General features: G+C 51.9%; 2 protein-coding genes across 3 annotated transcripts in view; both read left to right on the top strand.

Annotated features, from left to right (window-relative positions):
• The first annotated feature begins 2542 nt into the window (after positions 1-2542).
• On the top strand, positions 2543-10623 carry Sncb (synuclein beta). Of its 2 annotated transcripts, none has more exons than XM_021215874.2 (6): positions 2543-2835; positions 3445-3574; positions 6122-6163; positions 6317-6435; positions 9111-9200; positions 9532-10189. In XM_021215874.2, exons 2-6 carry the CDS (start codon positions 3454-3456, stop codon positions 9562-9564), a joined length of 405 nt encoding a protein of 134 aa, XP_021071533.1. In that variant the 5' UTR covers positions 2543-2835; positions 3445-3453; the 3' UTR covers positions 9565-10189. The 2 variants fall into 2 exon arrangements, with proteins under 2 accessions (XP_021071533.1, XP_029403160.1); XM_029547300.1 differs by lacking the exon at positions 2543-2835 and adding an exon at positions 3128-3221 and having other exon boundaries at positions 9532-10623.
• An 8998-nt stretch (positions 10624-19621) lies between these two features.
• Gprin1 (G protein regulated inducer of neurite outgrowth 1) overlaps positions 19622-26082 on the top strand; it is a 13177-nt gene continuing 6716 nt past the window's right edge. Inside the window, exon 1 of the mRNA XM_021215837.1 lies at positions 19622-19926. The gene's annotated coding sequence lies outside the window, so the exon portion shown is untranslated. The remainder of the gene's footprint in view (positions 19927-26082) is intronic.

The following is a 26082-nucleotide window of genomic DNA, read 5'->3' as shown; positions in this document are numbered from 1 at the left end:
CCTCTCTGGCTACCTGCTCTTTGCTGTGGACACTATGTGACCACAGGCCTGCCGCTCTCATTGCCATGCCTGCCTCCACACCACAAGGGACTGTAGCCTTAAACTAACTTAAACAGTAGAAATTTAGTCAGGCATCCCTTTAATCCCAGCACTCGGGAGGCAGAGGCAGGTGAATCTCGGCAAGTTTGATCCAGCCTGGGCTACATAGTGAGTGAGACCTTATCTCAAAACAAAGAAAAACAACAACAAAACTACAAACTCCCCAAATCATCCCGTGTCTTGCTGTTCCCTATTCCGAGGTACAAAGGTCCATCTCTGTCCCCTCCCTTCTCCATCTTGACCCACTTTCCTGTACTCTTCTCCTTACCAGTATTCTGCGCGCAGGCCACAGAAACTCTGACCAGCTCATCTAATAGCTGAGGCCGGCACCAAAATCAGTGGATGCTCATGGCCCTCGTGTATAACGGTGTGACAATGTATATAGGCCGCGCCCCACCTTCTGGAGACTCTAATCACCCTGGAGGACTTCTAAGACCTGACACAGCACGGTGCTAGGTAACTATCACTTAAAAGATAATGACAAAAAAAAAAAATTGTGTGTTCAGTGTAGATAGTGTTTGTTTACACAATTTTCCTTCTTATTTAAAATTTGTTTTAATTTTTAAAATTCTGTATATATGTGTGTGTGCGCGCACAAGCGCACATCCCACAGGCCCGTGGAGACCAGAAGATTCCCTGGAGCTGGAATTATACCTGTTGGTGAACAGCCTCATGAGGGCGCTGGGAACTGAACTCTGGTCCTCTGGAAGAACAGTCACTGGGCCATCTCTCCAGCTCTTCTTTTTGATTAGGTTGTTGGTTGGGTCTAAGGATGCAGAACCCTTTGATAGGGAAGATCAACTATATGTGTATATTTGTATGGAACACGTCTGTATATAATATATATAGTCTGTGATAAACACTTATAGTGTGCACATATACACTTATATTTAATATATACAAGTACTTATATATAATAAATACATATTGATATGCATAAAACTATATTCTTGCATATAACTTGTTAAATATGTAAGTAGGTAATATAATTTTCTATGTATCAAAATTAGCTTGCTCAACACCTACAGTCTTTGCACTGGCTTCTCACTAATGCCATCTTGACTCACTAGTGTGTTGTAGGCACATGGTGGGGGGGAGGGGTTCGGCTCATGGCTCCCAACCACACCATCACACTGTGCCACTGGGTGGATGCACTATAAGGAAGTAACCAGACCTCTAAGAGGACGTTTAGAGCATTGTCAGTGTTTCCTACAGTGACCGTCCTGGCCCATGTGTCAATGTGCACACTTGAGAATAGAGATCCACAGGGTGAGTTCCTGGAAGGGGCACTGCCAATCCAAAAAGAGTGTGCATTTATAATCCTAGGAAATACTGCCAAACTGGCCCTCTTACAGCCCTACCACAGCCATGAGCATTTCCCTGCCATGCCTTACTGTCTGCCGCTGGCACACCTCATCTCTCAAACGCCCAGCCCAGCGCTTCTGCCACCACTGCCTTCATCTGTGTTATATATCCTTAGCTTAAAACGCAGTTCTGATCTTGTTCCCGAGGGAAAACCTTACCCACCCCGCGAGCCCCAAACTAAGTGCCACCTCCTTTCTACTTCTTTCCCTGACTCCCTGAGCCCACAGGGTCCCTTTCATCTGGGGTTCCACACCTGCAAGGGTATAATTCTTTTATAGAACTGACTGAGGTCCTGCCGTGCCTCTGGAATCCCCTCCTGCAACCATAAGCCATAGTGCTCTTGCTCTTGTCTGGGTCCTGAGCAGCTGGTCTAGGTTGCACTGCATTCTGACTGCCCGTCAGCATGGTGGTGCCTCCCGGCCTTTGCTCTCGAGGGTCTGGCTCTGTGGATCTCACCCTCACCTGTCTAGGCCTACCTTGTGGCTTCTCACGGATCTCTCTATTCCAAGTCGTTTCTTGGAAGAGACCTTTGCTGTCTACTTACTCTGCCTCAAGTCCGTTTCTTACATCAGCATTTCTCTGTCTTCCTAACTCCTGTCACAGGCTGAAGTAACCCGGTGTGGGTCAAGTGTGGATACATTTATTTTGTTTCCTGACTCTTGTCTCTGCATGGCCATGAGCGCATCTCCCTGAGATACGAACCCTGCTTTTCTTTAGCACTGTTTCCACCCAACCTGCACCACCCATCCAAGCGGTGCCTAGACGGGCATTGACTCCCTCCTTTGGTTCTACAGAAGAGGAACCTCTGGCGTTTCAAAAGGCGAGGTAGGCAGTTCAAGATCCTACAGCTACTAGCAAACGCAGCTAGGATGGGAATCGCTCTGAACTTCCAGGCCAACCTCATCATTTCTTCCCCAGTCCTCGCTCGCCGCATTGCCCCCTCCCACCGTCCTCAAAAACTACACCTTTCCAGCACTAGGGTCCCCTGCTGCACGTCAGAGGCCCTCCCCTGGAGGCTCGCCTGCTCTGTGGAGATGTCACCCTCCCCGCCCCCTGTCAGTCAGGCGGAGGGGGCGGCGCGGCCACCAGGGGGGAGTGCTGAGCTCAGAGCTGCCGCAGCGCCGGAGCCGGAGCCGGAGTGGAGCCGGAGCGCGCACGAGTAGCATCCTTGGTGGCAGAGCACCCAAGGCCCGAGCACTGCTGCGCTCCAGCTCAGGGAGGGTGACTCAAGAGCCTGACCACGGCAGGACCCCACTGGCCCCGAGTCCATCCATACCCGGCGTAGCCCAGCCCCGCGCATCTGCTCGCAGTAGCAGCCGCTGCCGCTGCCGCCACCACAGCTCCATCTCCCAGCCCGGCCCCGAAACCCAGGTGAGGCTCCGGAAAGAGCACCGAACTGGGGATCCAGAGGGATCTGTAGTAAGGTGAGAAGCGGGATGGAGATTGCCCTGGGAGAATCGTGGGCACAGAGAAGGAAAGCGCTGAGCGGGCGCGGGCAGGAGCACTGCAGGATGCGCTTCTGTCCTCTCTGCTACAGTCTGGGTGGACGTGCGGACGTGCGTCCGTGCCCGTGTGCCGGAGCGTCCATGCGCTTCTAAACGCCCCGTGTTCTCTGTGTGTGCACGTGAGCATGTCCGTGATGTGTGTTTGTATGCAGACCGTGTGACTGTTGTGTGTACAGACAGGCCCCGGTGTTCGCGCCGAGCCTAGCTTCCGGTTCTGCGGGCCTGCAGGTTGCAGATCTCCGGATAACTGAGGTGCTGGCCCCTCCCCGCATCCCGGGGTTTCAAGGACGCTAGGACTCGCCGCAGCATAGCTCTGAGGCCTAGAGCTGGGGAGTGGAGAGGGTAGGAGGGGGCTCCCGGCCCAGAAGCGCGCCAAGTCAGAGGAAGGGAGGGAGGGGTTACCAGGTCCCCTGGGAGGACCCGAGTGAGGGTGCAGAGCCAGCGCCCCCGGCACTTGTGTATTCGCCTTCCCCAGGCCGCCAGGATGGACGTGTTCATGAAGGGCCTGTCCATGGCCAAGGAGGGCGTTGTGGCTGCAGCTGAGAAAACCAAGCAGGGGGTCACCGAGGCGGCAGAGAAGACCAAGGAAGGCGTCCTCTATGTTGGTGGGCAAGGGGCTGCAGGGCTGGGTATCTTCTGAGGGTTCCAGAAAGGGTCCTCAGAGTGATTAAGGGGTCTGGGCATGAGAATATGAGTCAGCAGATGGGCGAGGTCAGTAGGGGTCACAGGGGACACAGCCAGTCCATGGAATTGGGAGGTGGGGATGGGATAGGAGCTGGTGGAGATGATGTTCAAATGAAAAACCAGGGACCAAGGTGGTGAGCTTTCCCGAGTTTCCTTTTTCTTACCCTGTCATCACTATTAATAGTGACCTGGTGGGGAATCTTTACTCGAGGCCAAGTGCAATGAAGTGCTATAGCATCTAACATTCTTGGGCTAGTCTATAGATCAGTGACTGGTGCCCTCTGTTAACCACTCTGCCCAAGGTCACACAGCTGGTAATGCCAGAAGCCCGGGTATAAATCCCGCTGGAAAGCCCCACTTTCCTAGTTATTGGCGGGCTCTCGCCAGCTACCAGCCCCTGCCCCCAATACACACACACACACACACACACACACACAGCCTGTGGTTTTACCTTGGCAGTCTCTCCAGTTCATCCTCTCAGCAGCTGCCAGCTGGTATCAGGACAAAGGTCGGGAGGTTAATATCTCTCACCCAAAGTGTGAAAGGGGAGTTTGTAGGGTTATTTGCATAACGAGAGAAAAGGGCTGGAAATGGAAGTTCACCGACTTGTTTCGGGGCTCAAATCATAGGTCAGGGCTTGCTCTTGTGGAAAAGAGCTGGACGTTTTGCCCAAGGTCATTTGCAGGCTTGGATTGTGACCATTAAAAGCATACTGTGTGTCGAGCGAGCGTCCTGTGGATGCTCAGAGGGGCAGGATCTGATATCAAGCAGCAAGTGTGGGGATCATTTGGGGGAAGAGAGCAAAAGGGGGAGCTACTGGCAGGTGGTTTGCAGGATCAGCCCTGAACACTTAAGGGGCCTGGAAAGGCAGAGAGGCAGGATGCAAAGATCATAGACTGGACGGAAAAGCAGAGGGCAGGACTCTTGCTGGAGGAGCTCAGATGGGCAGCCAAGAACCGATCCATAAGAAGGCCACGTAGGCCAGCCTGAAGCATCCTTGTGATGGCTGTTAGAGGCTACAAGTGAGAGACTGACATGATCTGACTAGTTCAGAATAGTTCCTTGGACCTTCGGGGACCGAGCAAATTGCAGGGAGGCCAGACGCATTGCCACCTGAGACAAGAGCAGTAGTAATTAAGCCCAGCAGAAGAGTGTCTTGAGCCCACATCAGCCTAGCAAGGCCCTGGCCTCCCTTTTTTACCCCTCCCTCCTTCCTATCCTTCTTTAAACCCCAGGACCACATTATTGTCTCTCTACTCATAAGCTCTGCCTCTCCCAGCTGTGGCATCTTTCCTCCTAGTAGGTGCTTCCTTCCTTCCTCCCTTTCCCAGGAACCTCTGTGTTATGGCCTCTGCTCCTTTAGCCTGGCATGAGGTGCCCATCATGTCTACCTCCACCTACGTGGCTTTTACCATACATGCCTGGTGCTCAGGTCCTCAGGTGGAGTCCTGCCTGCCTGCTTTTGGGTTCTTCCTCCCTAATCTCCTTTTAGAATACCTACATGTTCCCCATTTCTCAAAGCCTAGGCATTGTCTCCACCTCTTGCAGTCCCTTGGAGTCTAAATATCCTCTCCCTACTAATTAAGGACAGAGAGCAAGCCATTGGCCCAGGCTTTGCACATAAAATGTGCAAACAATTTGCTGGTGAGTGAATGAATAGCGTGCAGGGAGAGTCCTGTCCCTTGGTCCTCCAGATTCTTGTTGGCCTCACCTTTTCCTCTAGCTAGCTTAGTTTCATCCCCTCTGTGGTGTCCTTAGCCCAGCCTTTGGTTGCTAAATCTTTACGCAACAGACTCCCCGAGCCCTAGAGGACACTACACTGTGGTCAGAGCTTCTTGCCTCTTCCAGTGCTACTCAGCCATCTTGGTGAAGACAGAGCCAATGGCACGAGGGCCTTCTGCAGTCTGAGCCTCACCTTTAGACTCACCTGCACCTAACACTCTCCACTTTAGCCAGAGGAAGAGCTGGGCCCTTGTTTGGAGGAGACAGACTAGCAGAAGTGCAGCAGGGGGCAGGGCATGGGGCAAGGGCATGGCCATTCTTCTCAGCATCACTGCCTCCCATCCTGGACTCCACCGTAGCTGGGAACAGTTTTAAGTCAGCCTTGGATGCTCACGCAGCCACTAACTGCAGGGCCTTTACTGCGCTTCTGTTTTCCAACTATGAAGAAAGAACAACGCCCCACCATCATCACAGCCCAAATGGCAAACCAGGAGACGCTAAGAGCTTTACCCTGGTACTCAGCCGGCCTCCACTGGCAGGGCGTGGGTACTGGGACAGGGAACCAGAGGCCTGAAGAAGTATGTATAGGGACTGAGTGTAATTAGCATGGGGGTGAGAGTTGTGGGATGGATGGGGTTCATGGAGGGGTTCAGGGGACTCATTGTTACCTGGGCCTTCTGCTTACTGCATAGCCCCAGTGTTAGGTTGGAATCTCTGTTCCCTAAGTTCTTCTTTCCTCCCCGTAGGAAGCAAGACCAAAGAAGGAGTGGTACAAGGTGTGGCCTCAGGTACCAGACCAGAACTATTGCTTTATGGGGGTTGAGGGGCAGGGGGACTTCTGAGGCTTCTGTGTGGGGTTGCCCCTGAAGAGGGAAGGCTCTAGGGCACTATGTGGGGGGTGGGGGCTGGCACTGAACCCTTTCCTCTAACCCCTGCTCCAGTGGCTGAGAAAACCAAGGAGCAGGCATCGCATCTGGGAGGAGCTGTGTTCTCTGGGGCTGGGAACATTGCCGCAGCCACAGGCCTGGTGAAGAAGGAGGAGTTCCCCACAGACCTGAAGGCAAGTGCCCACCCCAACCCCCGACATGTCACAACTATCAGGCACACATGTCTGCCACCATCCACTCCACCTCCACTCCCCCAGTCTGGGGCACAAGCTTGCTTGCCTCCCTTCCTACAAATCTGTATACAGTCAGCTAAAAAGGAAGCTGTGGGGAGGTGTCTATAGGTCCTGTGAAGGGACCCCTGTCAGTGCATAACTTAGCAGCATGACCCCAGATATTCCAGACCACATCTGCACACACCGATGCTTGCTCTTTTCATTGTCCCTATCAGTGAAGATTTGTCCCTCGTGGCTCCACAGTGGGCTCCGTGCATGCTACCGAGGCATTGAGAGCCCAGTGCAAAGCCAGCCAGTGCATATGATGATGTCAGACAGGGCATGTGTGTTCCGTGAAGAAAACACTGGGGTGGGGGAGGGGGCACACACTGTGACAGGTCTACTTGAGCCATGAGAGGTTTTCTGGGAGGTGCCATTTGAGGAGACACAGCCCTGAGATGTCCCAGAATGGTATCCCAAGCAGTTTTGAACAGGAAACACAAAGATCCTGGGGCAGAAGTCAGAAGATGAAGTACACAGGGGACCTTAGTGCCGCCGCTCCAGAGACAGAACCTTGAGAGTTCCTGAGATAGAAAGTCTGACATGCAATCCGTGCTCAGGACGGCAGCGAACACAGGGCCTGCCAGGGCTATACAAGGCTCCGGCTATGGGACTGGAGAGATGGCTCAGCAGTTAAAAGCACTTGCTGCTCTTGCAGAGGACCTGAGTAAGGTTCCCATCACCCACACCGTAGCTCACAGCCATCTGTAACTCAAGTTCCAAAGGACCCAGTGTCCTCCTCTTTCCTCTTTAGGCACCAGGCATGCAAATGGTACACAGATGTGCATGTGTCACACACAGACACACATGAGTAGCAAGCACTCACACACACATAAAACTTTAAAAAGTGTTTTAAAAAACTAGTATAGAATAGAGTTTATTCAAGAGGGGGAGGGGGATGGAGGGGGAGCAAGAGCAAGAGGAGAGAGCAAAAGTGCAAAATAAATCTTTTTTTTTTTTTAAAGACTGCTTTAACTCTGCCTGCCCCCTAAAAGAAAGACACTTGAGAAAGTGATTTCCCAATGAAGCCAGCAGCCAGTTCAAGACACAAAACGCCTCCAGCGTTCTTGCACTCTGCTACCTTTTAAGACTCTTACCCTAGCCAGACCTGCAGGAGGCAGTGGAACATGGCTGGTTCATGGAGGGAGTGTCTCCCAAGCATTTGCATCATGTGTATTCACTTAGCTTCCTTCTGCCCAGGCCCTGCCTACCCCACCCACCCACCTGCCACGGTCCAAGGGTCCTGACTTCCTGACTTCCTTCACTGCAAACTGGTTGGGTGCTCATCAATCTCATGCGCATGTCATCGCAAGGAGTGCATGCTCCTTGTTTGTCCTGCTCTACTGTGTGACTTCTAAGACTACCACTGTCTGAGAATGGCGATTCTCCATTCCTGCTGGGCCATGCTCCACTGTGGTTAGGCTGCAAGCCCAGAGAGAGCATTCTACTGTCCTGCTGTGTTCATTTCCAATCAAACGGCTCGAGTTGGGGGTTATTTGTGGGCAGGGATGCTGAAGATTGAGCCTAAGGTCTCCAGCACTCCAGACGCACATTCTAGCCTGAAACTATACCTTCAAGGCCTGGAACTGGGACTTTGAACACTCACTGTGTCTTTCCTGGGTTCCCATCACAGCTGGGTAACTTGGGACAAAGTGACATTTGTCATTGCTTTGGTCATCTCCACAAAGAAAGAAATGAGCCCCCAGGCTCATTTACTGGAGATGTAAAGCTCTGCACCCACAGAAGCACAGTAGACAATATTCCAAGGGGCTAAGGCAACTGGCAGTGCCAACTTCTCAGTACCACAGCTCCAGGGTCCTCCCAGTCACGTGCCAGCCCAACGTGTAGTCTTCTACAGCCATGCATCCACCCAAGTTATCCTGTGTTTACATATATGTGCTGATTTGCAGGCAGCCAGCCATGTGTCTAGCAGACCTCCACATGCGTGCTCATTGGTCTGTGCCCATCTGGGCAGCAGATGCAGGGGGGAGGGGAAGAGTCTTAGCTCACACATCCAAGCAACACCATGAGCTGTTGCTTCCAGCTTATCTTAAAATAGCTACAGTGAAGAAATCAGGCCAAGCTCAGCCCTGGGGGAGGGAGGGATGGGTGGAGGCAGTGGAGGGAACCACACAGAGCCCCTTTCCAGCCCATACCTGAGCCTCCAGTTCCCTTCAGCCCTGGAGGGAAGCTGCCAGAGTTCTCTTCTGGGTCCTATAGTCAGTCCAGCAGCTTGCACCTAAAGGGGAGAGCCCTGCGCTGTCTCCCCATCTCTCCAGTCTCTCGGGGACAGGGGTAGAGACTGTCAGGTGGTGGCCTGAGCCGCTCAGAGCTCTCTCTCCACTCTCTCCACTCCAGCTTCCCCTGATGATAGGCTGGTAACTCACTGTTCACTGGTCCATCTCACCTCTCCCTTCTAAGACCTCCAAAGAAACAACTCACCTAACCGTCCCTGGCACTGCCAAGCCACCCTAGATGATCCCACTCTTCCAAGCAAATAGTAGCACACCATCATGGGGATTTTTTTTTAAGGACTCTCCAGCTGCCCACCCAGCCCTGCCTTTCTCTGTTCACAGCCAGAGGAGGTGGGCCAAGAAGCTGCTGAGGAGCCCCTGATTGAGCCTCTGATGGAACCAGAAGGAGAAAGTTATGAGGACTCACCCCAGGTGAGGGGGCTGCAGGGCTGGGGGAGGGGCGCCCCTGAAAACTGAAGCCACCCCTAGCTAAGTGGGTGGTCCCTAGAATAATAAAGCTAGGCGGTGGGGGAGGGGCTTCAATAACTCAGGGTCCAGGAGGCAGAAGGGAGTGGAGTGCAGATGGCAGATGATGCCTCACGCCAGGCCCCCAGGCACCACTGCCTTGAACAGTCTCAGCTGGCCCCAACTCCCATGTTTCTCCCTGGCCAGGGGGTGGGACAAACATTGTTCCTCCTTGATGGGGAGGGATACGGGCAGGCTACACTTGACCGCTCAGTCTCCAACCCTTCCTTTGATGCAGGAGGAATATCAGGAATACGAGCCAGAGGCGTAAGGGTCCAGGAGGGCCCCCGCACCAGCAGCACAATTCCTTCTCTGTCCCTGTCCCTACCCCATCCCTCACCCTCCTCCCACCCCCAGAGCCAGGGCTGTCCTTCTACCTTCCCCCCCCCCAAAAAAAACACGAGATCTTCCTTTGGCTCCGAGGCACTTCCTCAGGGCCTGTGTTAGTGTCTGCCCTGCCCTTCCGTCTGTCCTACCTGCCCGCGTTCATCCCTGAGGCGTGGACTAGGGTCGGGCAGAGAGGTCCGGCTAGGAGCCCCGCCCTACCAGTGTTGCCCCTCACCCTCCATCTGGTCCAGTGTCTGCTCGGATGTAGCATGTTCTATGTATTTTTAAACCAAGATGGGAAAACTATGGCTCCTTCCCCATCCTAACAGAGGTTCTCCAAGGGGCCCCCCCGGGCAGCCCCATTTCGACCCCTAAAAAAATTTTTTTTAACCCAAACCAGGAGCCAGGTCGTGCCATGCCCCCTCCCTCAGCCCGCTCGGCCGAGCGCAGGCGTCGTATGTTGTGATTGTGGCATGGAGAGTCCCACCCACCCACCGTGTGAGCGTGTCCCGGGTGGGCGGCCAAGCCGCTCCCCAGTGTGTCCATGAATAAAGCCAATCTGTCTGTAACTGGCGCCGCCTAGGCAGGACTGGACTTCTGGGCCCCAGACTGCCCCTTCGCTCCTTGAACTCTGACACACAAAACCCAGGTACATCGCTGGCTACCTGGGATCTCAGCCTATCCATTTATTTCCACGCTGGCCCACGACCCAGACAGTGATTGCCCCCACTGTCACCCACTCTGAGATTGAAGTTGACTGGGAGGTGGGAAGTTAGCATCAGGCGCCACCTCCTGGCAGGAAAGGGAGTGCAGGACCAAAAGAAGCAACGACCGCACTGGTATCGTGAATACTCATGCACGCGCGTGAACCGGCGCCAGTCTCTACGCGCGAGCTCGAATGTCAGCACCAAGGCCAGAGCGCACTTGCAGACCCGCGCTCTTTCGCTCGGTTGCAGACGCACTACAAAAGGACATCGTCGGGGCTGGTGAGATGGCTCAGTGGGTAAGAGCACCTGACTGCTCTTCCAAATGTCCAGAGTTCAAATCCCAGCAACCACATGGTGGCTCATAACCATCCATAAACCATCCATAACAAGACCTCTTCTGGAGTGTCTGAAGATAGCTACAGTGTTCTTACATATAATAAATAAATAAATAAATACATTTAAAAAAAAAAAAAAAAAAAGGACATCGTCAACCGTTGGCAGACCCCTCCCACTCCAGTCCTGTCCACACTCACTTGCGCACACCCGCCCAACGCAAACAAAACCGATGGAGGCATTGGCCCAGGAGAGGGCAGAGCTCTCGGCAGGCGGTACTCTCCTCTCACTAAAAGTTTGAGATTTCAGCTGGAGTAGGAGAGGGTCTGCAGAATACTGGGAAGCCCGCCAGACACTGGGAGCACACCACGATCAGCACTAGGGGGCTCCCGCGGACTCAGAGTAAGATGGGGAACCGCTATAAGATCCGCAATGCGTGGAGACTCCGCCTCTGCAAGTACGAAAACGCCTTTATTGGCACAGGCTCCGCCCCAGTCTGTGCGGCGTTTCCAATTGCAGTAGAAAACCGGTGGCCAGATCTGCATTCCCCGCGCAAAAGCCATATTCTGGTTTCCTGCAGAGAAGGCCCCTCAACAGTTACCCTCTTTCCCGAGAGTCGTTGGCGAGGCAATGGCAAGTCTGGGAAAGCCATTAACCCTACAGGAGACCAGTGTGTTCTGGTCACCTGGGCCTTCATGTCTGGTAGCAGAAAGCAGTTAACAGATGACCATGTGAAACAAACCGGTAGGCTTGGATGACTGAGAGAGAAAAGAGCTAGAAGCCCCTTTCAGCTCAATTACCACACTACCTACAACCCGCTGCCTTCCGGAGAGACTACAAGTTACAAGTGCATGGCCCTCCTGCTGAATTTTATATTGGATACGGTTAATTTGCCAGCACTATATAATTTTCTAAGTTTGAATACCCTTGGTTTGTGCACACCTTTCCCATTTGGTCACCAGCCCTGACTGTCCTGGTTTTACTACATCCAGCGACTGCACGTATATGTATGTGTGTGTGTGTGTGTGTGTGTGTGTGTGTGTGTGTGTGAGAGAGAGAGAGAGAGAGAGAGAGAGAGAGAGAGAGAGAGAGAGAGAGCTGTTATCTGTAAACTTATTTATTGGCTCTCCTGTTATCTCCAGCCCCTGGTCCCCATTTTTAGATGTCAAAACTAGGTTTACCATCTGGCCTGTGAGAAGATTTATTTCCTCCTTCCTCCGTGCCAAATCCTACACCTGGCCCCACTGAGAATGATTCTGCTTAGAGACCAACATTCTCACCTGCCAGAGTCACTTTAAATGCATTCCGGGCACAAGTCCAGAAGTGTCAGCAGAAGATGCCAGCTGATGTCTAATGATGTGTGTGTGTGTGTGTGTGTGTGTGTGTGTGTGGTGTGGTGTGTGTCCTGCTCATGGGGTCTGGCTGTATCCCACACCCTTGGGATCTTACTTATCTTCACTAATTTCACTCATAACCACTCTCTTTTTTTTTTCCTCCCCTGGCCCCACTTGCTTCTGCCTAAAGAGTTATTTATTTATTTTAAGTATATGAACACACTGTAGCTGTCTTCAAACACACCAGAAGAGGGCGTCAGATCTCATTAGGGATGATTATGAGCCACCATGTGGTTGCTGGGAGTTGAACTCAGGACCTCCAGAAGAGCAGTCAGTGCTCTTAACCACTGAGCCATCTCTCCAGCCCTTAAAATCACTCTTAATACTTCATTGCTACAACCTCAATTCCAGTGGGAGGATAGAAGTCAGAGAGGCAGGCGACCTGGCCAGGCCTGATTGATGAGAAATGTCAAAAGCCCACAGTGAGCCCCTATGCCTGACTCCAGAGGCCGAGACCTTTGGAATTTCCAAACCTGTATTCTCTAGCTTCAGAAAGAGACAAATGAAAAAAAAATATGCACGACAGGCAAAGGTGGGAACGGAAAGGCAGAATGGCAGACTTGTTCAGTGTCTCGGAGACTGGAGTGACCCTGTGCCCGTTGAGCCATGGTGTGAGGACTGCCCCAGTGGTATGGATGTACATGTGTGCTTCTCTTCATGGTGTTGTCCAGAAGACATGTTGCGTGCACCGTGCTCTAGTCTTACAATTGAGAGCTTTCGGGAAACCCCAGCATTCTGACAGCTTAAATCCCAGGAATCACAAAGTGGTCAATAATGTCAGGTGTGGGGTTGAGCCAGGAGGATGTTGAGTTTGAGGCCAGCCTGTGCTACATAGCAAGATCCTGACCATCTCAAAAAGAAAAGAAAGGGAAAGAGGGTAAAGATAAGTCCAAGCTTTAGGAGAAACACCAAAGGGTGTGGTCGAAGTCTGCAGGCGATGGAAGGCAGTCACCGAGCAGTGAGGAGAGTGCTTACTGAGTTTGATCCCTGGAACTCAACCTAGCAGGAGAAAACCAACGTCAGAAAACTGGTTTCTGGCTTCCATAAATATGTCTCCTTACCTACAAATGAATAAATGTAAAAAAAAAAAAAAAAGTCATAAAATTAAAAATAATAATAAGTTGGGCAGGTCAAGTGTCTAAGGTGGAGCTGAAACCTGAATGAAAGGGTGCCCCAGGAGGCTATCTGGAGAGAGTGGATGTTACAGGTAGGGTGTGCCGCAGGGGGCTGAGACCTGCCAGGCCTCCCCAGCTTCCCTGAAGTACCCAGCCCCGCGCCCCCATGACCCTGGCTTTCTCTCTCTGCTTGCCTCCATTCTCTCCCCCTAAGCATCTGCTCTCCACTGTGTGGTAATGAAGCCCTCTCTCTCCTGAGATTTCCCATCGCTCCGAAGCCATTTCCTCTCACTGCCTCACCATGTTTGTCCACATCAGCACTCTGCAGACTCCTGCTGAGCAGCTAGCTGGAAAACCTCCTAGGTCCCCTAATGAAGGGCTAGGGGCTGTCCCCATGTCCTTATCATGCCGTTTGTCTGTCTCCCCACCCCCACCCCCCAGCCCCAGTGATGTGGTTTCAGGGATTTCTCTGGAACTTTATTTTTGTTTTCTCCCTTTCCCTATTTTTAGCTCTCTCCCCTCCGAACCATCTCTGCATCCATCCCGTTGCCTAGAAACAGGCTCCTGGGCTGAGGGTGGGGGAAGGCCAGACACAGCCCAGGCAGGGGAAAGGAAGAGATGTCACCCACTCCCTGTTCAGCGCCGCCCCCAGGCTTCCAGAAGCCCACTCTGCCCTCTGCCTAGCACCCATAGATGTTAACTGGCAAAGCAAAGTGTGAAAAACAGTAGCAGGCCTTTGTGGAATCCCCCATAGCTTTGAAAGGGCAAGCTAGTGATTTCACTCAAGTCTCCCAGTAGCTTAACAGAGGCCTGCGTTTATTTTGTTTTTTTTTTTTCAATATATATTAAAAAAAACAAACCGGACAGTGGTGGCGCACGCCTTTAATCCCAGCACTCAGGAGGCAGAGGCAGGCGGATTTCTGAGTTCAAGGCCAGCCTGGTCTACAAAGTGAGTTCCAGGACAGCCAGGGCTACACAGAGAAACCCTGTCTCGAAAAACCAACCAACCAAACAAACAAACAAAAAACTGAGGTTTCTGGAAGGAAAGTCTCCAAGACCAAGCATTTTTCAGGTAAACTCCATGCTGTGGATTTATTGGTCTTATAATATTGGTCTTTGACAATGAAAGATTTGAAGGCACAGATAATTCTATAATCCATTAATTACGAGGAAGTTAAAATTTAACAATCTTGCATATACCATTCTCCATAACCTTGGCCTCGCAGTACCCTGGCCCTGACCCAACTATGCCACACCACGGTTTGCCTTTAATACCTCATCCTACCCTCCAGGGCCACACCCCTCGCCTTTCCCACGGCTACACATCACCTCACACACCCCACCCACCGAATTTCCACCGGCCTAGGCTTTTGCCCTGTGTCTGTCACATCACCAACGGTGTGATATTGGCCAGCTCATACAAGCGCTCAGAACTTTGGTTTCCTCTGCTTCCCTGTGAGGGTGTCCATGTCCACCCCCAGATTAAAAGGTGCTTTATAAACTGCAGAGAGAGGGCAGTTAACTCTGAGTGATCAATTAGAATACTTAATGTCCACGTTATTTTATTAGAGCTATGGGATGGGGGAAGGGAGCCAAAAAGAGCTCCGGGATTAGCCAGAGAGCTCCTGGCCTATTTCCAAACAAAAGGAGCCACATTTCCTGGAAAAGGAGTAGGGCTTCCAGAGCAGCCCTTTTACACTGGGTCTACTTCTTAAGGACTCTGTCACCTACCATCCCCCAACCTGCTCCCTGCTCCCCACAACACCAAGGCCCACCTCCTGCCTTCCAAATAGACTCTCTGGGCAGAAATGGGAGGGGTTATCAAGGAGCAGCTGGGCTGTGATTCAGCCTGAGTCACCAGTCCAAATCCTGGGCCACCCCAGCCTTCAGCTGCTGGGGGTGGAGAGTTGCAGAGAGGTAGGGAATGGGGTCTGTGTGGGCATTAGATTGTGATCTCTCTTTCTCTCTTTCAGTACTGGACATCAAACCCCACACCTTGCATATGTAAGCCAAGTATTCTGCAGCTGCATTACAACCCCAGCTCATTTATTATTATTATTATTTTTTTTTTTTTTTACTTTACACAACCTCGGTCAATTGCTGCTATTCTAGCCCAGGCTAGCCTCAATCCTCCTCAATCCCGGAACTCTCAAGCCCCCACCTCCTGAATAGCTGAGATTGCCTGCCTGTGCCACCATGCCCAGCTAGTTGTCTCACGACCCTTGAGGCAGCACAGTGAGAGCTGGGAGCAATCCATGTGGAGGGGTCAGGGGTCCTGTCAGGTGTGAGTTATCTGGCCTAAGTTGGGGGACTGCACAAACATGGAGTGCCTGTCCCTCTGCTAACTGTGTGACCCTGGTGAGTTATTTTTTTCATGTTTAATGGGTCTAATAATTCTCCATCTCCACTGGCTTTCCTTAAGAACTGAATAAGATGAGGTGACACCTATGGGATGCCTAGTGAGCACCACTATTGTCATGAGGGTGGGGAGCACGGTGTGCAGCAGGAGAGGCATGGAGCCTGAAGGAATCTGTGGTCTGGGTGATGACTTTTGATGAGCATGTGGACATGAGCTGTGCACGTCTCCCTGAAGCACTGGACTGCGTACAAGAATGGTGTCCAAAGATGGCTCTGGGAGCTACTACACACCATAGTTCTAACTCCAACACATAACACACATCACATACACACACATGCACACACACACGTGCAAACACACATGCACATGTAACACACATACACCACACATCTACACCACACACATCTACACCACACAAATGCACACACACACCACACACGCATGTACACATATACATATATACATGAATACACCTGCACACACATACATGCACACATATATACATGCACGCACACACACACACACACACACACACACACATGCCATCCCTCATGGTTTTGATTTGCTAAAAAGCTGATCTTCAGTCTAGGTGACAGCCAGTGCACAGGCGAAGGTGACAGGAACTACAGGTGTTATTAACTGCCCATCTCAAAGCTTTTCCAAAGCCTTTCACTTCAAACAAAACTGGGATGGGGTTATCTGGCTAGAGCCCAGGAGTGGGTGGCCTTGGGTGTGACACACAACTGTGTTTGAAATAGACATGAACATGATATGGACATGACAGAGAGGAAGGGAGAACATGAGACACACATCATGTTGCTTGTGAGCATGTGCACACAGGCACTCAGGGTGGCACTGGGGGCCGGCTGCTGCCTCTGCTCTGGTACAGTCTGCTTGTCTCCATGGCGCCGGTTGCCACACACGCTCTCTTCCCAGAAAGTCGCTGGGATTGTTTATTCCACCCCCGGCCTGGGCACCCGCCAAGGAGCTGCAGGCACCTGTTTATCTTCTGGTGCATACGAATGTGGATGGCTCCCCAGTGGCAGTCCAACCTGAGGTATAAGCACATTCGAGAGTGCACACACATACCACATGGGTGTGGCAGACCATGCAGGTTGGATACAAGGAGCCTAAGTCCCAGGCCTTGGTCGACTCTTCATAAAAGGGCACAAATAACTTTCCAGGAGGCTCTAGGCAGGCAGGTCTTCAATCAACACCTAAAATTGCAGAAAACTATGAGAGTCACTTGGACTGGGTTTGGTCCCCTGCTTACCCCACCCCAAGAATGAATTACTGGATAGTTGTTGGCCAGATCCAGGTCGCTGCCCACTCCGTAGATGGGTGCAGAAGTAGCCCCTGAAAGGAAAATGGAGGTGTCACATGAAAAAAGACATCTGTGTTAAGCTTGCTATTAACAAAGGTGTTCTCCACAAGAGCTACACTATGTGGGCATTTGCAGACCTCTGGAAGCTTAGTGTTATATACAGTGGCCTGAAAGTCAGAGACTTTGCAGTGACTGGCAATGAACACCAGCACAGAGCATGGGGGGGTGGAGGGGGGCACTGCTGCCACTGTTCTGCCTGTTTTCAGCACCTCATCTGCTCCAGCAAGTGCCGGTTGTCCAGAAATTTCAAAATATGTTCTTGTTAACAAGACTGTTTGGAACAGAAGCAGCCAGAGGACCCAGCAAAGGACACAGATAGAAAGAGGCCTTGGCCATGACCTCACAGTAGATCCTATTCAGACACACCCACCAAGAAGACTCCCCACCACTTGCCACCTAAGTCTTTATCAAAGAAGCGGACTCGTTTGGCTGGAACCATTTTGCCCAGGATGCCAGGGAAGAAACCACAGCCCCACTTGTGCCTCCAAGCAGAAGGATTCTGGAACAGACACTCCATTTTCTAAGACTTCCCCGCAGAACTAAGCTCCACTCAGCCACCGTGGCAGCTGGCTTAGCAACCTCGCATTGGCTGGTTCTCCGGTCACCCTCTCACTCCCCTGCCAGTGTCCTAGCACCTCACAAACAAGCCGCGTGCCCTCCATATTCACCTCAGGGCTCTCAGAGGCACTCCAAGGGTCTGCAGCTCACTCTTCCCTTCAGATGCCTGCTCTCCCTTGCCGGCATTCTGTCGCTCCCTTCTGCTCTCTTCCCTTCCGTCTCAGTCTCCTCTGCCTCCATGGAAGCTGCCACATTCATTTTTGTTCTTCTGTTCTCTCTGTTTTACCCCCTTATTACAACAAGGTCTTATGTAGCCAAGGCTGACCATAACCTCCTCTGAGTGGTGGAATTACAGACATGTACCACCACACCTCTTTCTCTCTCAGGATTCAGACTTCTTGGGAAAGATGTCTCCTTTCCCACTGTCCTTCCTTCCTCCCGTCTTCACAGCAGCCTCGTGGTCCTTGGATGGTGCAAGGGCGTCCATGCTTGCCCGTTGGTTTAATACTTTTCCCGCCATGTGCTGACTCCCTCCCTCCCACCTGTGACCTCCAACATCATCTCTCAGTTGGTGGGTTTCCTGTTGCGCCTCCAGCTGCCAAGCTCAACTGTGAACTCATGTGTTAGGGTAATCACCCCACAGACACCTCCTTTCCCCAGCATTCAGCTTGTGTCCTTCATCCCCAAGGTGGGTCCTCGGAGGACCAGCAGGAGCCTCTCTCAACATCCAAGACCAAGACTACTTGATTCCCCCACCCCCAACAGGTAAGAGTCGCCTCCACTCCATCTTATCAAAGGCTTCCGGCTTCGTTTATAACAAGTCCTCACCTGAACCACTGCCGCAGACTTCACAACATTCTTGGTTCTGCTCCAGAGCCACTCTGTCTCTAGGGAGACTGCTGTAAATCAAAGCTGGTTCTTGCCACTTTTGTGTGTCTCATGGACCTCCTAAGCCTCGGTTCCTTCCTGCTCGTCAGAGAGCCAATAATACTCACCTTGAGGGGGCAGCTGGCGAGCAGTGAAATGATGAATGTGGACCAGGGCTTGTAAATTCCGAAGCTAGCTAAGTGCCCTCCTGGACAGTGGAAGAACCATTTTCAGCACCAAGAAAATAGGAGAGCGACGCTTGCTGTGCGCTGTCCGTGGTCCTGAAAATGGGTCCGTGCTCTCCGACATAGATTCCATTGTTTTGAAATTTTTGGGAACAAAGTCTTGCTTGTTTTATTATATCGGTCTTGTCCAAACTGATCTAGTACTCACTGTGTAGCTCAGTCTGTCTCAGAACTCAGGGTTACCTACCTGCTGTAGACACCTGGGTGCTGGGATTACAGAGTGTTGCTACTCCTGCTTTTCCCGTGGATTTTAAATGTTCACTTGCCATCTAGATTTTCTTAGTGTTATTAAGGTAAGGTAACCGGATAAGTAATGGTTCCTAAGACATGAGCCCAAGTGTGGGGCTTCAGGGATTGACCTGTATAAATTTGCAACCTCAATTCGACCTACTAAGGAATGGTGTGACCACAAACAAGAAACTTACCCATATATTTTTTTAAATGTGCATAGAATATTCACTTAGCCTGATTGGACACGGAAGCCATCTACACCTAAAAGTCAAATTTTAGCTCTGTGTCCCTGCCTAAGACTTTCATTTGCATTAGTAATCTAGCAGGTGGCTTCACAGTTCAGGCACAAGGATCTTTTATCACTTCTGAGATATCACAGAGTTCACATCTGACAAGTCCAAGGAGAGGGTTCCACTCCTCTGCTCAAATGTAGAGAGAAACGGGCAGCGAGTCCTCACGCCTTCAGCGGTTCACTCAAGTGGACTCCTTAAACACCTTCTTTCAAGCACTTTCTTTTTTTTTAGACCGCTATGAGGTGATTTAATACTAGTTACAGACCTAAAAACTGAGGCTCAAAGAGGCGAGGTGACTTGTTGGAGAGTATCCAGGAGGAGGAGACCGGGCATACCCAGACCAGAGAGGGTGGGTGGACTCCCCGTCGGGGAGGCTGCTGCAAGGAGGACGCTGAGCGCCTCCCAGCCCGGGGCCGCCACTCGCCGGAGCGTGGGCAGCAGCGAGACAAAGGGCCGGGGGCGGGGCGGAGGGGGCAGAGGCCGGAAGTGCGACCGAGAGGGACGCGGGAAATTTCCTCGCCGAGGCTCCGGGCAGATAGGGACGACCCGGGTTCCGGTGCGGCCGCCGCCCGTGCGCTTGCGGTGCTCCCAGCTGAGCACCAGGCGGGCGAGCGGTCCCCAGGGCCGGGCGGCGTCTGCCGGCCCTCGCGCGCCCCCGCGGCGCCCCCTCCCGGCTCCCGAGTGCGCCCAGCGCGCATGCCCGGGGCGGGGCGCCCAGCCGACCAGGGACGGCGCGGAGTCGGGTCCGCCCGCCAGCGCGGCCGGGGAGCACCGGGGTGGTCTGCGCGGCGCAAGCCGGAGCTACGAGGAGCCGGCGCGGGTAAGCGGCGGGCGCGCGTGGGGCCGCAGGGCGCGCGGACCGGGGCCGCTGTCCAGGGTCCTGGGCCGCGCCGGGCATCGGGCTCGGGCTGCGGGGCGGGGGCGGCGGGGCGGGGCGCGGTGGGGCGGGGCCCCGTGAACGGCCCTGGCCTGTGGTGTGGGTAGAGGCCGCCCCGCGTCCAGCCCCGCTGCCCGCCGCTTTGTTCCGCACCGCGGTGCGGGAGGGGGCGATTCCCGCCACCGGGGGGAGGGGCCGCTCTCATTGATTCATCCCACCCCGTCACACACCCAGTGTGGCTCACGGCCCTGGACGTGGTCACACACCGCGTTCATGCCTGGGAACCTCATTTTTGAACGATGCCAAAGGTACACACACACACACACACACACACACACACACACACACACCCATGCATGGGCTTTGGTTATTCCATCAGATTTACACATCCGGCCACCTGTGCAACCCACCTAGTGCACCCAGTTGGGGCTACGCACTCAGAGCGTCAATCCTGGATCCAAGTCAGCAATACTCTAACCAACATCCAGCCCCCCTGCTCTGGCTCCTGCTTACGCCCCTCCTGTATCTTCCACCCTGGAGCAGGCTGTGACTCTGTGCACACCCTTGCATTGTCTCTTATCCTGCTGCTCTTCTTCAACCAGCACTAGCACAAATCTGCACACCCTTGAACATCCATCCTTGCCCTTCTGTGGATTGGTGGATGGACACATGGACAGATGGGCTGGGGAGTGTTTCTCAAAGAAGGCCTTTTGTTACAGACTCCTTCACCTGCGGCAGCTTCCAGGGGAGTGGTCACTGGGGGGGGGCACTAGGTATGAGAGGACAAGTGGAGTTTTTTCAGTCACACTCACAGGCGTACACAAGCCTTTGTCAGTCTTGTTACCATAGCAGGAGATGTTTGCAGGTGCCTAGCAGCTCTGGCCCTGGCTGGGGGTGTAGAGATGACTCCAGACTGAGGAGAAACCCTAGAGGAAAAGGCAAAGCCAGGCTGGCCTCCTATCTCTGCATTCACAGGACCACCCTGCATGTGAGCCAAACACAAGGACCTGTGCACCCAGGCTAGCTCCCCCAAGGTGAGACTAAGGCACACAGGATCCCAGTGCCCCCCCACACACACACAAGGCACACACACACACAGTGAACAGAGGGTATACAAAAGGCACACCAAGGTCTTCTTGATTAGGACACAGGAGCCAGGTCCTGGGCCCAGACTGGCCTCAGCTTGTGTCTTCCACGAACAGTCCACTCACTCATTTGCATACCAGGTGAGCCGGCCATTCACCTACATGGTTATTTCAGGCTGCTGCCCATTCTGGATCACACACTCCAGCAGTGAGAGGGGAGACAGGAGAATCCCTAGGAACGGAAGGGCCAGTTATCCCGATGTAGAGCAAGAAGACCTTGGGAGACAAGAGCTGACACCTGAGGTCACCTGCTGACTTCCACATGTGCATGAGAATGTGCATGCCCACATTCACACATACACACAAAGATTAAAGAAGAGAGCCGAGCATTAGAGTGTAGATGTTGATTCATAAACTGGGAGGAATCCAGGCTTTGAGATCATACTCAATACATTCTGAACCGCAGTCTTCTTCCCTTCGTGCCCTTGGTGGTCTTTCCTCCTGACCTCTGTGTCCTCATCTGTGGTACAAAATGCACAAGGGGCCCCACTGTGAAATTGCTGTGTCTAGAGTCTAGCAGAGAAAGTGATCCTGAGAGTGCTGAGTGCTGGATCCAGGGCTAAGCATGCGGAGCTAAGGGAGCTGTCTTCTAGAGGTAGCTTGGAGGGAGAGGATGTGGGCTCCTAGCCTGGGCTGCCTAGTATCTGGAAGCTACTGAGAGTTCCTCCCAAACCAGGAAGGATTCAGCAGACCCGTGAGCAGTAGACCCTTTGGAATTTGTCTCCGGGCCATTGGATTGGGAGACAGAGGCTCCCAGTGTGGAAAACCCACACGAAGTCTCAGAACAGGTTAGTGACCAAGTTGGGGCTTCACCCACAGGTAGCCAAGCCGTCCGTCCCCTGTACCAGACCCAATCCCATCTCAGAAGCCGAGAACTTGGAGTGGGAACGGGAACGCCAACATCTTCTAGGGAGGTTTTGCAAAACAGGTCATGTCAACACGTGGCCATGCCTGCCTGTCCAACTTTCTGCTTCCTTCTTGGAAAACAGGAGCATGTCACCTGCCTGACAGGTGTATGGGCTGTGTATGTAGTAAGCACTTGGGCAAAGTCACCTCCTGCTTTTATTGGCATGTGAGGAAAGTGTCAAAACTTGGGGGTCTCCGGAGCATGCAGGAGTGGCTGGTGATAAGATAAAAAGGCATCCAATGTCAGAGACGAGACAGGTTGTGATGCACAGTTAGTGCTAGTGTCTAGGACACCAGAGGGCGGGTGGGGATTGTGGCTGCTTGCCTCCTCGGGCCGTTCTATTCAGCTCCAGCTGGCCGTTGCTCTGCAGGAAGCACGGTCAGCTTGCCAAATCTTAGTTTGCCAGAATAACCCGGACATCAGATTTCCACATGAACTCTATCAGTGTTTAGATGTTGACGAGTTTGCTCCTTTATTTAAAATTGACTTAAAAGGACTAGAGAGAGTTGATGCCCTCCACCCACACTTAAAATAATAATAATAATAATAATAATAATAATAATAATAATAATAATAATAATAATAGCTGTGAAGAGCCAGAGGCTGGAAGGTCCCTGAGCCTCACTGGCCAGCCACCCTAGCCTAATGGTGAGTCCCAGGTCCCAGTGAGAGAGATCCTATCTCAAAAAACAAGGTGGGCAGCTACTGAGGAACAACACCCAAGGTTGACCTTTACTGTGTGTGCACACACATGCACACACACACACACACACACACACACACACACACCTGATTTTAAAAATAATTTGTTAGCATTGTGGGCCAAACAAGCACGTCCTAAAGGCAGATTTTTGCTGAGTTTTGTCTCTGCTGCAACCATTTCAGACTCAGCCCCCCCACCCCCACTCCCACCCCCTCCTGGGAGCACAGCTGGGCTCTGACAGACTGAGTAGATAAAAACAGGCTTTCCATGTATACAGCCTGGCCCTACCGTGTGCAGAACCATGCACACCCCTCATTGGCTCTAATTCTCACAACAAGCCTGATGGGGAAGGAGATGTTGAGTTGGGTAGGGGGTGGGGGGCTGTGAGAAGGGCCCTGCTGGGAGTCTCAGAGCTGCTGAACAGTGAACTGTTGGCACACTCTGTCCAGGCCACACACAAGAAGCTGGTGTGCGGAGACACCTACGGCTTGCTGGGTTACCAGTGTGAAAGAAGAGTGAGGGCTACCCAAGGAACCCCTCCTTTAGCCTTTTCTGACCCTTCCCAGCTATACATCCCTCTCAGAGTTATCCTTGGGCAGCTGTCAATTCCTGTTTCAGAAGAGGAAACAAGGAAACGTGGCAAACAGACCTTGGTCTTCACTGGTTTCTGGGCACTTTCTCTTGCCCATCTGCCCAGCCCTCTGGCTTACAACATCCTTTTCCACAGTCCCAAGGACAAGATAGGTCACAAAATCGACCTGTACAATTGTTTTGTTTGGCCTTCGTTGTATGGAAAAAGAAAGAAAGAAAGAAAGAAAGAAAGAAAGAAAGAAAGAAAGAAAGAAAGAAAGAAAGAAGGAAGGAAGGAAGGAAGGAAGGAAGGAAGGAAGGAAGGAAATGAAAAGAAAAGAAAAGAAAAGAAAAGAAAAGAAAAGAAAAGAAAAGAAAAGAAAAGAGCCAATACATAAAAATATATTTTTTTTAAAAAATCCGTATTTGTGACTTTACTCAGTGAATTAAGGGATCTGGCCACAGAACAGTCACACACATTTCCTGCTTAAAACGCAGCAGTGTTTGCTCAGGAAAAGCCAGGCTAGCCTTGTGTCTCTGCATTCACAGGACTGCCTTGCGTGTGAGTGGAACACAAAGGCCTATGCACACAGGCTATGCCCAAGGTGAGACTGTAAAGTTGAGGATGAGTCCCCACCACTCCCCCAAGGCCTCACATGATTGCTTGTGAGCAAAAGAGGCTGCTCCTGTCTCTTCCTTCATGTTCTGCCTGTTCTGATTTCAGCTCTACTCCAGCCTCTCTGGCCTTCTCATGGGTGGCCCAGAACTTAGGGGCCTTCCTGGACCTTGTGTCCAGACCAGACATCCAGTCCTTCATCCTCATAGCATCTCATATTAGAAATGGCATCATTTCTTTACTTCTAGCTTATTACCCTCTCCTCATCCTTCTCTCTCTCTGGAGATCAGGGACCGCCCCTTCTACGTATCCTATGCTCTAGACCTGCATCCCACTTGTCTCTTGCATACCTCCACCCACAAACACAGATGCATCCAGTCCAGCTCTCCAAAACCTAAGGCCTTAGTGTCCCCAGCAAGATGCCCTTCTGTATGTCCGTCTTTCTGATGACTACCATCCTCCCAAGCCACAGACGTGAGATTTGGGAGAGACTCAGGGATGAACAGTATCGGTAGAGACCATTGGAAGTCCTGTCAGGAACACAGGTTAAATGGACACACACACACAGAGTAACAGAAATCTGTCTAGGGGGCATAGGAAGAGTGTGTGGAACCTCAGAGGAAGCTGGTAGGCACAGAAGGCTTCCTGGAGGAAGGGGCATCTAAGCCGAGAACCAAAACTCTGTGAAGATGCCAACAGCAGAGGGTGTGTGGGGGCTGAGACAGGAGAGAACCCCCAAGCCATGGGTGTGCACAAGGCAGTCACATTGTGTGCAAGTGTATGCATGCATGGGTGTGTGCATGGGTATGAGAGAGTGTGTGTGTGTGTTTGTGTGTGCACTGACACACACATGCAATTGGGTATGAAAGGGTGAATAAAAGATAAATACCAGCAAAGGAAGGAAGTGATGTATGAGACTTAGAAGCACATTGAGGAGATGGACTGACCCTCACAGAGAACCATTTCCCTTTCCTGTTTTTCGAAAAGGTGCAGCTGTGCACAATGGAGTGAGAGCCCCTGCCACCTCCTAAAGTCTCAGTACAAGCCTCCATGGCCTGTTTGTGATAATCCTAATAGTAAAACATCGACCGTGCTGCCAGGCCTATATACAGAAAGGGTGACACACCGGCATGTCACCTGACAGTGACCATAAGTGCCAGGATTCCTGGTTCAGGGATCAATGGGATGCAGCTGCTATTTGGTTGTTCTCAGGACCCTGCGCACACTAGCAATCGTTCTACTGTGGAGTCGCGTGCACAGCTCTTTGTTATAGTTATTGTAGAGGGTGTCCCTTCTTTTTCTTTCTTTCTTTCTTTTTTTGTTTTGTTTTGTTGTTGTTGTTGTTGTTGCTGTTTTTGTTTTGAGATGGGGTTTCTCTGTGTAGCCCTGGCTGTCCTGGAACTTACTCTATAGACCAGGCTGGCCTTGAATTCAGAAATCCGCCTGCCTCTGCCTCCCGAGTGCTGGGATTAAAGGCGTGTGCGACCAGCGCCCAGTCTGTTTGTTTCTTAAGAGCTGATGAAGTACTGGTGAGATGGCTTATCAGTTAAGAACACTTGCTGCTCTTTTGAAAGATCCCCGTTCAGTTCCTAGCACCCATTGCTACAACACCTGTAACTCCAGCTTCAAAAGATTGGGACTCCCCTGTCTTCCTCTGTATATATGTGCACGTACCTTTATGAAGACAAACACCTACACATAATTTAAAATAAACATTTTGAAATTGACTATACACAGTATGCTATATTAACAATAGCATTTCAAGTATATTGAAACTCCTGGTTGCATCAAGAGGCTACCGGAAGTTGGTGACCCATACTGTTTAGGACTGTACTAAATATACCTCATGATATTCAAGCACCCACAAGATCAGCGGCAGCACCTGTTTCTCAGGACACACAGCCGCTGTTATAGCACATGCTCCATGTTCACCTGCAAGCCAGATTCAGACGCCACGAAGGGGCACACGGAGAACAGGCTCTTCCACACTCAGACCCCAACCTCATCTTACTTTAAAGAGGCCATCAGAATGAAAGTTTCAGGAGGTTTCATCTTGGAATTGTCTGGATAATTGTCATAGATAGTCCCATGAACTTGTGCATGGCCTTCCGTGGCCATACGCTTAGAATCCTGGGTTATGCTGTCCTCACGTGTCTTT

The sequence above is a fragment of the Mus pahari genome, chromosome 16 (genome assembly GCF_900095145.1).
Source record: "Mus pahari chromosome 16, PAHARI_EIJ_v1.1, whole genome shotgun sequence".
In the NCBI taxonomy this organism is placed as follows: domain Eukaryota; kingdom Metazoa; phylum Chordata; class Mammalia; order Rodentia; family Muridae; genus Mus; species Mus pahari.
This window is presented reverse-complemented; position numbering and strand designations above follow the sequence as displayed.